Source organism: Alosa alosa, chromosome 13 (assembly GCF_017589495.1).
Source record: "Alosa alosa isolate M-15738 ecotype Scorff River chromosome 13, AALO_Geno_1.1, whole genome shotgun sequence".
In the NCBI taxonomy this organism is placed as follows: Eukaryota; Metazoa; Chordata; class Actinopteri; order Clupeiformes; family Clupeidae; genus Alosa; species Alosa alosa.
In genome coordinates this window covers 24,832,543-24,846,720 of record NC_063201.1, presented here as the reverse complement: position 1 = coordinate 24,846,720, position 14,178 = coordinate 24,832,543, and the positions used below count along the sequence as shown (strand labels likewise).

The 14,178-nt window shown below is 43.0% G+C and overlaps 1 protein-coding gene across 3 annotated transcripts; it reads left to right on the top strand.

Moving 5' to 3' along the window:
- The first annotated feature begins 111 nt into the window (after positions 1-111).
- zgc:113232 (uncharacterized protein LOC541546 homolog) lies at positions 112-13,478 on the top strand. 3 transcript variants are annotated; one of them, XM_048260046.1, is made up of 25 exons: positions 112-462; positions 3,274-3,358; positions 4,010-4,078; positions 4,467-4,750; positions 5,162-5,215; positions 5,303-5,356; positions 5,498-5,551; positions 5,681-5,734; positions 5,936-5,989; positions 6,185-6,238; positions 6,530-6,583; positions 7,038-7,091; positions 7,180-7,224; positions 7,734-7,787; positions 7,883-7,936; positions 8,289-8,342; positions 8,932-9,003; positions 9,532-9,567; positions 9,695-9,739; positions 9,859-9,891; positions 10,105-10,251; positions 10,603-10,779; positions 11,148-11,238; positions 11,885-11,962; positions 12,896-13,478. In XM_048260046.1, the coding sequence occupies exons 1-25, from the start codon at positions 442-444 to the stop codon at positions 13,099-13,101; spliced, it is 1,983 nt and encodes a 660-aa protein (XP_048116003.1). In that variant the 5' UTR covers positions 112-441; the 3' UTR covers positions 13,102-13,478. The 3 variants fall into 3 exon arrangements, with proteins under 3 accessions (XP_048116003.1, XP_048116004.1, XP_048116002.1); XM_048260047.1 differs by having other exon boundaries at positions 3,271-3,358; positions 4,479-4,750; XM_048260045.1 differs by having other exon boundaries at positions 3,271-3,358.
- The last annotated feature ends 700 nt before the right edge of the window (positions 13,479-14,178 follow it).

The following is a 14,178-nucleotide window of genomic DNA, read 5'->3' as shown; positions in this document are numbered from 1 at the left end:
CACCTCCCTCTGCTGCTGGTGTGTTTGTTTGGGGTGGGCTCAGGTATTTCTCACCTGGCTGTGGAGGGGAGGGGTGGGAGCCCCAGCTCCGTGATGGCCCTCGGAGCTGGTGGGAGCAGAGGGTGGTAGCCCAGCCCTGGTGCGCGTACGGCGTGTTGACGAGAGTAAGGCCGAGCACGGTGGGCAGGGAGAACGCTGTGAGAAGCCACTGCATTGAGGGACACACACACACGCACGCACGCACACACACACACACACACATGCACACACACACACACACGCACACACACACACACACTAGCACACACACCGGGGGGAGCCAACAAAAAGATTTACTGAAAAAAAAGACAGCTTTGCCCCGCTTGAAGCTTTTGGGCTCCCTCAACACAGGGCTAGTGGAGGCCCGTCAGGTTTGGACTGGACAAAGCAGAAACGGCAGCCATGGGAGTCCACAGGACTAAGGTAAGTGGGGCCGTGCTACTGGGTGCTGGTGCTTCTGGGAGAGTTAGCTCAGATTTGGGACACTGGCTGCAAAATGCAACAGGGCTCAGGGGCTTGTGCTCAGCACGGGACACTAACGCCTTTACAGAGGTTGCTTTGGCTTTCTGTCGAGATTGAGACATATTTGCTTTTTAATGGTGTGTGCAGTTGTATATTGAGTGAAAATGTTCTCTTTGGCATTGTGTCAAGTTAATGATATACTGATATTGTTTATATATGGTATGGAGGATATATTGACTGCCTTGAGAATAAGGGTAGTTTTTGTCTCAATGTCACTGATGTGACATCGAAGCAAGGCTGCTTATGTGATCCCCAAACTAGCCTCTGTTGGTTGTAAGGATTATCCCCCTGCCAGTGTTTGACCTCTCTTGTTAACCAGATGACAGTTAGAAGGTAATCACAGAGACATCGATCATTAGCGGTTCACACGTAAACAGCATGATGCTTACGGCAAATACAGGGCTTTTCAGTTGGACTATGCCTCTGAATTATTTTTTACTTTGTTGTTATGGCTGTATATGACATCGAATGCTCTGGCGGAATTCTCTATTGTTCCTTTCAGCAAATCTACAGCTAACTCATTTCCTAATAGTGACAGTTCTTTCTTATTGCTACAAGCATTCTACTCATTTGATTCAGTGAATGGCAATACAGTGCTGATTGGTGTATCTGAGTGCTACTCAGGTGTATCCTAGCAACTGTAATGCCATGGTGCACCTCACTGGCCCTGGGGGCCTGTGGGTTTGTAAAGATCCTCCCCCCTACTGTCTATCAAGCATAGCTCCGCCCTTACTATATCAAAGCTTCCAAAAACCCACCGCACATTAAGCCAGAAATCAAAGAGTGACTTCTCCATTACTGAGGAGCTGATCAGGAACGCTTAAATGGAAGTTCATTTGTTTGCAACCACTTCCCATTCTGTAAATATGGGACTATCCCAAAACGTGTTTCTCCTTCAAAGGAAAACTTGGGTACTCCGTATTTCTCTTCTGTGAAACTAAGGTCAATGAATTTCTCTGTTTCACACACAAGTCAGCACAGAGAGCTTTTGAGCGAAAGAGAAGAAGAAAGAAGCTATTCCTCCAAAGACCTCAAAGCGAGGAGGAGGAGAATTTTGGATCATTCCGGAATGTGGGATCAGCCTGAGAAGTGCTATATTTCAGGAAGGCCTGTAAATGCCTGGCTCTCACACAAAGGCCTGATTGAAGCCTATCACCACAGTATGACTCATCCCCACTAGCCTCCCAGTCCTTGAGGGAGTGGGTTTTCCCCAGTAAGATGAACTGAAAGAGAGAAAAGGAAAGTGGAAGCTGAGGTCAACTCAAACCACTGACTGACTCACAGTCTGACATCTGCAGTAAAAACTGAAGTACTCCAACTCAGACAGTGGTTACTCACCTCATCTCAGGAAAATAGGGTTTTCTCCCATGTTTTACCTTATGTTTCAGTTCTCAACAGCTCAGCTATGGTGATATCTTATCTCCCAACTGTTCCCTGGAGTTTATTCCATTGTCATGTCAACCCAGATTACAATACTGAATGATTATTTTTATGTTCAAGTTTCACATTAACAGTATTGTCAGACATTCTTCTGAACTGAAGATATCTCACAGTAATAAAGTAATCATAGTGTGTGGCGTGATTCTGCAGAGAGGAATGTCAGCATGGTTTCGCCCATCATTAGTTCTATCTTCCAGTCAGTCACAGGTCAGAGGTCACTCTCAGGGAGCCTCATGCCAAGGTGGGGCCTTTGATTATATGTTCCATTATACATGCTGTCGAATTCAGCTAAGAACTCACAACATTCCTCACGTTATCAATCCAGTGTGTGTGTAAATAAATGGAAACAAAGCAAAGGGGCTCAGATGCAGTCATACACTGGTGAAGCCAAACAGGAAGGAAGGAAGGAAGGAAGGGGTGTATCTTGATTGGCTGTTGAGTCCAAATATTCATAGCTTCTTGGTCCCAAATGAAGGGTTTGGGCTAAATGTAATATCGGACCCTCCCAATAATAATATTAATTATTAACACTAGAACTGCAGCGGTGGTCACTTTGACCATTTAAAAAGTTGGATGTAAAAATTACTTTGTTTAAGGAAAAAATACAGTCTTGCTGGCTGAATATATAGAGTTTAAAATCTAAGGGTGAAAATAACTGCTTAATAACAGTTCTAGTAGTTATGAAATGATGGTGCTTCTAGTGTTCTTTGAGGATCCCCCTCAGTGCAGGGTCCTTGGGATTGTCCTATCTACCCACCCCACCCCATGTGGCACACCTAGCTACATAACTACCCCCATGTGGCACACCTGTATAACATAACTGGCTGTAATCTGTCTCTGTACAGTATATCTTCCAAAGATGAAATGTTACATGTTATTCTTTCCATGAGCAAGTCTATCATCATCAGTGTCATCAAGTTTTAGTGTGAGTGTGCTATTATAAAGTAGTGTAAGTGTGCTATTATAAATTAGTGGAGAGTTTCTGAATGATAATCAGGCCTGCACCATAATGACTGCACCACATTGTCTCCCCCTGTCACTAGGGGGAGACAATGCTCTCTTGTTCCTGAACCCATTGAGCTACAACCTCAATTACACATGGAAGATGTTTGTTTTTGTTCAATGTATTACATTTTTATACAAACACACATATTGTCCACACTGGGCTCCAAGTGCAACTCTCTTGAACTGTTCTACCTTCTGCAAAAAGGATACTTACTGTCTTATCTGAGAGTTGTGTGTGTTTGTTTGTTTGTTTGTGGTTCATAGCAGGTGTCCACTGCATCGTGGGTGTGTGTTCTCCTGCTGTGCGTCCTCCACTGCCACGCTCAGGACGAGTACTCTGGGTACAACTCAGGTACGGGAGTTAGAAATGCATTGCACAACAGAATCAGACCACTGTTGGATTCACATTTCACATTTTAGCACTGCATTGACTTCTTCTCCTGGAGATGTGAATTAGGGCTTAGGCACAGGATCACTGGTACAGGTCTGATGCAGCTTTTCCAAGCCGTATAGACAGGCGACATACTGAACTTGCAACATACACTTACGGATTTTAATAACATGTTTGTTCAAAGTGGTGCTGTGTCTATTGCAAAAAAGGTAAGCAGATACATAATGTACAGTGCTGCACAACAAATTGCATTTGATATTCTATCACTATTCAAATTTTCAAATTCAAAAGAGGGAAAAAAATGGCAAAGCACTGAATCACAAAAAATTTAAATATACACAACAGGATTCCCCTACTTACAACAAATGTCAGCGATATTTTTCATTTGTAGTATATTCACTATTTGAAAATGCAAATCAACTAAATTCAAAATTCATCCTATGCTATGCTAATGGCTCATCCAGGCTACTTCCTTCACGGGATCAAAATAGTATATATACTGACTGATAACATTGACTGACCAACTGGATACATTTTGAGCACTAATATCAGGTTTATCCATTATTGTGAAAAACATTGTTCAATTGCCCTGTTTATTCCTCTCTTACCAAGGTGAGGAAAATGGTTATGAAGGCTCGTTGGTTGACCGATACGATGATCGCTCCACATACCCAAGCCAAGGTAAAACACAACAACTACTCTCACATATAGTCTGAATGAAATAAAATTTACACTTTCATTGTAATGAGCTGTTTATGAGCTGATTGTCTACCATGATTTTTAAGTGTCCAGAATCATATGTTAACATCTGCTGAATTATCCTATGTATTAATATAAACAGGTTTCGGTGATGAAAGGGTCATATCTTTCTTCAGTTTGAACAAACATCTCTTACATGTATTGTGCTGTTGAGAAAACCATTAGGAGAAAAAGCAACAATTTTGTTGACAGTTTTTGTTGATATTAAATCATGACAGAACATCACAATGTTTACACAAAAGCAAAATTAGTTTTGTTAGCTTTGTTCTTTAGCAAGTTCTGTATCATTTCGGTATAAACCTGTATAAAGAATATCCCCCAGAACCGACCCACACCTATGAGGAGGAGAACACAGCTTCAGCATATGACACCTACGCCCCTGGGCCCTCCGTGGTCACCATGATGACCGAGGAGCCTTACCCTTATGGCACCACCACCGAAACCTACGACTATGCAAAAGAGGACAAAATCGAGACGTCCCAGGTGCCGTACGACAACGACGGATCAAGCGAAGAGACGCTGGAAGAGGAGGGGCCCACGGAGTGCGACTGTCTGCCCGGGGAGCCAGGATTCGCTGGGTTCGCTGGACCAAAGGTAAGATCGCAGAGGGTGAAATCTCAGGATGGAACATGAACCATGATGCATGCACAGTTGCACAGTTGCACAGTGTAGTGCTGCTTGGATAACAAATAAAATAAGCTATTCCACAGTCACAGGGTCCATGACCTCTTTGTTATGGATGATCTCATACAAGTGTTCAGACCATACTAACTGTACAACTGACCATTAGCCATGCATCTTTAATACAACTGTACAACTGACCATTAGCCATGCATCTATAATACAACTGTACAACTGACCATTAGCCATGCATCTATAATACAACTGTCTGGCAGTCCAGGTTTGATAGCTGGCTTGAATTCTTCCCAAGAGGCCACAAGATGTTGATCACCTCTATAGTCCCTCCTCCCAGTTTACCTGCCTAACTGTAGGTTCTTCTCACAGGGCTCCAGAGGCCTGCAAGGAAAGACAGGATTCCCAGGAGCTCAAGGACGTCAGGTCAGTGTGCTAATTTGACAGCGCTCGTTGGTTTTTAGGTGACATTCCTCTCTTGTTTATTGACATGCTCCATTACTGTGTTGCCAGGGTTACAAGGGAACCAAAGGAGTGAGAGGAAGAGGAGGTGACCCTGGCCCTGTGGTAGGTCACTCACCGCACATTTGAGTTTAAGTTGCACACTCTAAAATCCAATACATGAGCTTCTATGTTTGTGTGTGTATGTATCTGAATATTTGAGTGTCTTATTAAACAATCCCTGGTGACCCTTTGACCTTCCTCTAGGGTGATTCCGGGCCTGATGGTGATGACGGGGAGTCTGGATTCTCTGGAGCAATGGTGAGCAAACCAGATAGTCATATAGCAAACCTTTACTCAGAGGACTAAATGTCTTTAATCTTCTGCCAGTATTTATAATGCTGTTATAATTTCTCTTGCTTTCTCACCTTGTCCTCTGCTGTGTCACAGGGTCTGCCTGGTCCACCAGGTGACAGGGGCGAGTCTGGGATCTTTGGCCTGAAGGTAAGGAATTCTACTATACAGCCAAAACAGCCTTTTCAGCCATCTCTCATCTCACAGTATATTGTATTTCTGGAGTTTCTCAATCAACAGTTTCCAGTCCAGTGACCATAAAAGCCGGAATTACATAACAGTTAAGCATTTGGAAGCCATAATTGTGTTGTTGGCACTAAAAATAATGAGCATGTTTCCTCTGGTCTGTAGGGTGACATCGGAATAGAAGGCCCGCGGGGAGGTGTTGGTGATCCCGGGGATGTGGTAAGCACTACAGCCTTTTAAATTGATATATATATACCTGACAGAGAGGCATGGTAGGATGACTCAAATTCAAGATTACTTCCATTTAATGTAGAAAGTGTAGTTGAAGTTTGTTATTTTGTAACAACAGGTGCACGCTTTGCCATACTAACGTGTCATGAAGTGATTCACTAGTTTCTCTTCTTCTGATTTTAGGGCCCAATTGGTCCACCTGGAACCACTGGAAGTAGAGGAGCTAAAGGTGTTAAGGTCAGTGTCATGGTGGTCGTGGTATACACGTACATCCACTATTCTCAACATATAGTTAATCTGATCAGTACACTTCATCCTCCCCACAGAACGGTGACATTTTAACATGTGAGGTCTTTAAGATGAGTCTTTGTGCTAGTTACCCCTCAGCCTTTTATACTATTGTCAGTTAGAAATTCAAATGTCCACATTTAAGTTTTTTTTAAGTGTAAAACTACTGATTGGATTTACTGTAGACAACAACCTGATGAACTAGAATGAAAAGCTTATTAGACACTTTTCTGTCCACAGGGATCCATTGGTAAAACTGGCAAGCAGGGTCCAGAGGGGAGAGAAGGATTCAAGGTGAGACGAAGAGCTTAGCGTAACTGACTACATGTTCAGAGCACCTGCTCAAAGCAAGCCCATGAAATGAGTGGGCTGCCCTGAGATGAGTCTGTGTGAGCGTTGTGCACATTGTGCAGTAATGCCTAGTATGTGTGTCCCTTGTAATTTTTGTATGTTACAAATGAGGTAGATTTTGCATCTCTTGCATGACTCTTTGGAAATGCCATTTCAAAATGTGATATGATCATAGCACTGGCTGACTAGTATGCATGCTAAATGTGTCACTGCACAGCCCATCAAAGAGGGGAGGCTTTGGGCATGAAATTGGACCACAAACTCAAACTCCACGTGACTGTTGAGAATGTACAGAGGCCACAAGCCACATATAAATGTTATTGTTGTTGTCAAATTGGAAACCACTCTGCCAGTTGAATTGAGATTCATAGGTGATTTCTCCTCGGTGATTGTACAGGGCCAGATTGGAGCCCCTGGATTCTCAGGAGACCATGGAGAGCAGGGCTACAACGTAAGAGATGACCTCATCCTCCCACACCACTACTGTTGTTGTGTCCCATTCACATATATCATGAATACCTGACTTATTTGTTTTTTAGGGTTACCCTGGAGAAACAGGTAGCCAAGGAGAGCCGGGTCCCAAGGTATGCAGCCATGAGATGAGGACTTTACTAACTGATCTGTGAACCGAGTTGAGCACAGTACTTTCCAAAGAGCCTGTGCAGGGGGCCAAATCAAATAGTTGTTTACTATAAGCATTAAAACAACAACATGGAAGTCCCCCTGGCCTCAATATTCAACGCCATTTAGAACAAAGACAGTATTTCAAAGCCAGTTTGTCAAAAACCCAACTAACACATGATCCTACCCAATCAACAATGTTACATAGTGCAATATCAAGCATTCCAAGCACGCATTGGCTATGTAAGAGACTTAATTTCCGTATTATAAGTCATAGTATCAAAATGAGTTGGAAGCCTTTATTTTAAGGTGAAAGGACAGCATTGTGTTGCTTTAATAACTGCGTGTAATCTGTGGCCATTCTTAGAGTAGGGCTAAGCATAGTGGTTTTCTTGAACAGTTGCATGATATGTCTCAGTTTTAGTAGCACGCTCTCCCTCTGAATAGATGTTAATTGTTCATTCTGTTACAGGGAGACCAGGGTTTTGGAGGTCTACCAGGAAGTGATGGGGAACCTGGAGAGGATGTAAGTAACTTTAGAATAGAATAGCAGTACAAGTGTATCTATTCATGTATGTATAGATTTGTTTAACATGGTTTGTTTTGGGGTCTTTGTTTTAGGGTCCTCTTGGTGTTCCTGGGGTCATGGGCGTACCAGGGGCTTTTGGACCTAAGGTGCAGTAAATGATTATGAATTATTATATATAAATTATTATTAATACTAATTTAATAATATGTATTGTTATATATTCATTATTATTATTAATAATAATAATGACTTGTATTCGCTACAGACACACACATTCAGCCTTTAGCTTCATGACTGCACAGGGAACTACAATATGAACTCATAATTAGATATGACATGTACTATATGACTATATGACCAGGACTATATGATGTGTCTGCATCTAAAATACCTCTAATTCATACTGATATGACTTGGATGAGTCACACTTATAGGACTTATATGGCACCACTAATTCCCAACCCAGGACTTATCTGATGGGTCTGCGTCTTTTCCCAGGGGGTGAAAGGTGACCGTGGTCCAAGGGGGCGACGTGGAAGAGTGGGCGCTGGGGTGAGGAGCTGTCCGTTTGCATTAACTCCACCGTGATCTCACCACTGTCGAGCCGTGCTGTTTCTTCATTTGTGGCCTATAGCTTTGAAATGAGGAAGTCCTATTGAACCTGTGATAAACAAGTGAAATCACCTTTATCCCTAGACAAACACACTGTGGTAAACTTAAAATGCCAAGTAGGACTTGTTATGCCCTGAAAAGCCCCAGATTCCATGATGCCACCAGATTCTATTCTGTGGCTGTAATGTAGCCTGGCCTTTTGATTGGGGAAGTAATACTATCGGGGAAGTCCCCAGCACTGCACTGTTGAGGAAGTCTTGATAGTTCAGATATCTATTTATAGCTGATATGAAAACAACTGAACGACATAAACATTACTGAATGACCAAACAGATTTAGCATTTAGCATTGAAAAATTAGCCCCATTATCCTATTGCTTAGTTTGAATAGATTTCACAATTCCATACCTTTTTGTGTCACCTTTTTGTGTCCTCCTTCATGTCCTCACATACCATGTCCAGCTTAAAGCAGTTAAAGCAGTTAGAACACTGCTGGATGTGTAGTGCTATCGGTGTGTTTTACATTCCAGGGCCCCGGGGGAGAGAGTGGAGAGCCTGGTCTTCCAGGACAGCCTGGACCCAAGGGCTTGCCTGGCCAGCTGGTATGTACATCACTGATCTCTATCATCTCCACTGGTGTGAAATTTAATGTACACAGAGATTGTCCCTGTCCATTGTGTTTGCAATGCTCTCTATGAAGGCCCCTAGAAGCTGGCTGTTATCATATGCTGATCATAGATGTGAAATAGTGTGTGATGAAATTACCATTGTTTACTAATATCACTTATGAAATCTGCACAATGCGGAACAATGAGTGGAACAGTCTTAGGACATGTTATGATGTCACATATGTTTACTGCAATGAAGTCTACTATTTGGATGTCCATTGAGCAGAAGTAAAACAGACACTATACTACACTATACTACACTAGGCAAATAATCAGACACTATACTAAACTATACTACACTAGGCAAATAATCAGACACTATACTACACTATACTACACTAGGCAAATAATCAGACACTATACTAAACTATACTACACTAGGCAAATAATCAGACACTATACTTCACTATACTACACTAGGCAAATAATCAGCAAAAACTCCTCTGTTTACTCTGTTTTTAGGGAGCCAAAGGGGAAACCGGAGCAGATGGACTGAAGGTCATTTTTATGAAAAAAATACACACACACACACACACACACACACACACACACACACACTCTGATATCATATATTTAACTTTTAAATAACAACCCAAAAATCTAACCCATTTCTAACCCGTTTTAGGGTGCAACTGGAAGGACCGGCATTAAGGGAGTGAAAGGTCAGAAGGTAAAATGATCCATCATGTGCTCTCAGCTGACATTTCATTTTTATTTAGATCGTATCACGTAGTTTCCATTGCACATGATTTCTCTCGTCACAATTTCTCCACTTCCTCTCTTCTACAGGGAAATGCTGGTGCAGGCGGAGACAAAGGACAGGTTTGTTTACGACTAACAGACATTACGACAACACTGGCCTTTTCCTCTTTCCTTGATCCTCATGACAAGATGATGATGCCATAGTGATTAATCAGATTAATTAAAAATGTAAACAAAATATAAAAGAGATGGATGATTACAAATCTATCAGATGAACAATGAAAGTGAATGTGACACTCAAGGGACGTTTCTTTGTCACCTGACCCGAGCCAGCAAGGAGAGAGGGGTCGCCAAGGGCCTGATGGGAAGGTCGGGCGCGTGGGACCTCCAGGCATCCCCGGAGAAAGAGGAGATTCCGGCCCCAGTGGAGATGCAGGGGTCAAAGGTCGCTCAGGACCAAAGGGTGTGGCAGGTGAACCTGTGCGTATCCAAACACAGTCAATTTATTTTCAATTGAAAAAGAAACAACACATTGACATAGCTTCATTTGATCAAACTTGTCTTGATCTGATCCAACTTACCTTGGTTTGATTGATTGGTTTGGTGATCAACTGAACTGGTGAGTTATGATTAAACTGAATAGGTGAGTGCGTATTTCAGTGTACAAGTGATTGACTATATCTGACTGAGTCAGAGACTGACAGATCTGATCAGTCTGTCAAGGAGATGAACGTCCACCTGTAGTTTGCATGGTTTAAGTGCACCTGTGCAGCATGTTTGGTGTGTTGACATCCCCACCATGTTAACTAACGGACGCTGGTCTCCTCTCAGGGCCCCGGCCTGACAGATGACCAGGTCCTGCAGCTGTGCCAGGGCGTGGTCACTGCGCAGATCTCCCAGTACGCTGCCTCCATACGCTCCAAGTGTGCCCAGGGATGCCCCATCAACAACCGCACCCTCATCGGGCCCCCAGGACCCCGCGGGCCCACAGGATCTTCTGGCAAGCCTGTGAGTGGCACACATACACACACATGCACACACACGCACACACACACACGCACACACACACGCACACACACACACACACACACACACACACACACACACACACACACACACACACACACACACACACACACACACGCACACGACACGCACACGCACACACACACATAGATAAGGTCATAGGTTTTAGGTCAGTTGCATTGGTATCAACCTTTTAAGTGAAAAGTGTCCCTGTTTCCAAGATGTATACACTGATTACACTTTCAGGTCAAAACCCTTCACACAATCATCATGTGCATCACCACATGAGGGTTTACAAACTTGTTTCTGTCTCTGAACTCACACACACACACACGTGTCATCACCACCAGGGTAAAGCTGGCAAGACCGGGGCCAAGGGAGGGCGTGGAGTCCGAGGCCCCACAGGGGTGGATGGAGCCAAGGGTGTGGATGGAGATCAAGGTAAACAGAGCTGTGCACCTCACATCATTTTATTATCAGACCCTCTGATCAGGGGGGTGTCAGGGCCATCTGGCATTGAAATGAGAGGTGGACAAGTGAAGCGGTCAAGGGGTTGCTCACCAAACCAGAAGTTTTAAGTGGCAAACCAGCATCAGGTTTTATTGCATCTCATATTTGTTTATGTTTCACTTGACATACCATAGATTACCGTAGTTGGTTGTAGTTCTATGCGTCAACAGTTCTTTTATAGACACATCTGTCCTTTCGTAGACCCGAGGTGGATTCAAATTCACAAACATAGGCGAATGTTTGCAAACAGTTTTCTGTTAGCCTTGAGTTTTGGCAAACGTTTGTGAACAGTCTGAGGAGGTAGTTCTCTGCGAGTATACAGTGGAACTGGACGTGAGTTTGACGAAGGCAACAATGCAGTTACTGCTACAATGGAATGTTAACACCAAATCGTTCAAATTTCAGAGAAAACATGTTCCTGCGTTCAAATTCGGCAAACATGCCACAAACGTTTGTGAATGTTTGCCGAATTTGAACGCATCTCTGGAAACAGCATCCCATCTCAGACCTTACCTCATGATCTTACTTTGCAGGATGCCCTTTGCATCTTTTAAATGGATCTTGTATTTTGTGACAGGTACAAAGGGTCGCAAAGGAGACAGAGGGGACACAGGGAGTGGTCTGCGTGGTCATGACGGACCCCAAGGAATCAGAGGTAGAGTTTTACACCTGCACCCACGTCACGTCACACTGTCCCGTCAACGTGATAGACCTTCTTCTTTTAAGGGCAATTTGTTTTAAGGGCAAAGTGTTTTATAACCTATATACAATATACAGTAAGCATGCCTCTAGCTACAACACATAACTTAATGGGCAGCCGTGGCCTACTGGTTAGCGCTTCGGACTTGTAACCGGAGGGTTGCTGGTCCAAACCCCGACCAGTAGGCACGGCTGAAGCGCCCTTGAGCAAGGCACCCAACCACTCACTGCTCCCCGAGTGCCGCTGTTGTTGCAGGCAGCTCACTGCGCCGGGATTAGTGTGTGCTTCACCTCACTGTGTGTTCACTGTGTGCTGAGTGTGTTTCACTAATTCACGGATTGGGATAAATGCAGAGACCAAATTTCCCTCATGGGATCAAAAGAGTATATATACTTATATATACTTATACTAAACAATTAATTCTAAAGATTTGTTGTGAGCACCAAACAATGCAATGATTTTATGCAATGTTTTTATGATAGAATGATAGTAGAATGATGATAGAATCAATGTTTTTCAGTGTGAGAAATATTAAAAAGTATAAACCAAAGGTCATTAAATCCTAAAGCAAACAAGGTTAGGCACTGCTATAGGTTTAAAAGTCAAGTCAAGTCAAGTCAAGTCCCTTTTATTTATACTGTATAGTTTTAGTAGAATAGAATCTTTTTCTAGAATAGAATAAAATCTTGTATTTTACCTTGATTCTTTTGGTAAGATTCCAGTGTGACATATTATGGCTTTTCTGTCCACCCACCCACACCCACCCACACACACTCACACACACACCCACACACCCATCCACCCACCCACACATATAAACCTCCACCCACACACACACCCACCCACCCACACACACCCACACCCACCCACACACACCCACACACACAGGGTTGCCTGGACACCCGGCTATACCCAAGGACGGAGCTGAGGGTCCTCAGGGGCCTCGTGGGTTCCCCGGGCCGGTGGGTCAGCCTGGCATGGCGGGTCTGGCGGGCGTGCCAGGCTTCTGTGAGGCCCGGGACTGCAGTATCCACGCGCCTGTCATGCGCAAAGAACAGGGTCTGGTGAAGGGTCCTCTAAGCACCAAGATGTGAGGCCCCAGCGGAGCAGACCGCAGTGGTAGAGAGTGGGCTTTAGGTCAGTCTGGAAACTCTCAACACCAGGAGTCCAGCGACATCATGAAAACAGTTGCTCTGGGGTTCAGCTCACTTCAAGCGAGGCTTGGACCAACAAGAGGAAAATAACAGCAGAAACAGAAGACTACTGGACCGGAGCAGTTCTTGTTATGAAGGCGTCACGGTTCTCAGTTCAGACAGAACTCATTTTATTGTTTTACACTGCAAAAGTTAATCGTCTTTTTTTTCAGCCAGTACCTAATGTTCATATTTTATAGTTTTGTTTAATTTTATTATCAGTGAAACAATGCTGTGGGTACACCAAAATAAAAACGTGTAAATAATTTTGTAAAGCATCTTATGTACATGTACTGTGTGTTCCGAGATAACATGTTTAAGATAAACATTGTCTTACCTTTTCCAAAAAATCGCCCCCTCACTTTTTTAGTAATCCGTCTTGTGATTGTCTTTAAGAACGGGATTCAACCCTTTCAGGCAACCAATTTCAATTGGTGAAACACTTATAAGTTTAATTATGTTGATTTTGGTTTCATGTTCAGTCTGATCATATAACTACCATAGTAGGGAATACAGTAATGTTGCAATGTATTGTTTGATACTATTTCGATTTTTTTCATTCCCCTTGTGTAGTTCACCTTATTTCCAATTCAAGGTGACTTAATGACTCATGCCATTAATACAGTATGTTAAAAAATGTTTTATTTTTGTTGTAAAGAAACACATTGTTCAAGTACAATCTACAAAGTACAAAAGTTTACAATGGACAAGTAAATGGTGAACACAGAAATAATCCAGTACTGACATGGTCTGAATGTGTCACCTCCAGTTTCCTCCTTCTAAATAACGCATCGTTTGCAGGGGAGTTCAAGAAGTTCAAAACATTTATATTAAAATATACCGGTATACACAATTTACAATTTTCCAAGGTTGTTTAATGCCAAATCGATATAATTGCATAGACGTATAATAATGGATGGATTTCAAAAACAAGGCATTCTTTTCCTTTAATGGGAAAGCTCATAACATGTTTCTTTT

Bases quoted from the DNA above. Each gene is read 5' to 3' on its own strand.
- zgc:113232 (XM_048260045.1), top strand. From the start codon at position 442: ATGGGAGTCCACAGGACTAAG. The intron at 3,359-4,009 runs GTACGGGAGTTA...TCTCTTACCAAG, and splicing joins GTACTCTGGGTACAACTCAG to GTGAGGAAAATGGTTATGAA. The intron at 8,343-8,931 runs GTGAGGAGCTGT...TTTACATTCCAG, and splicing joins GTGGAAGAGTGGGCGCTGGG to GGCCCCGGGGGAGAGAGTGG.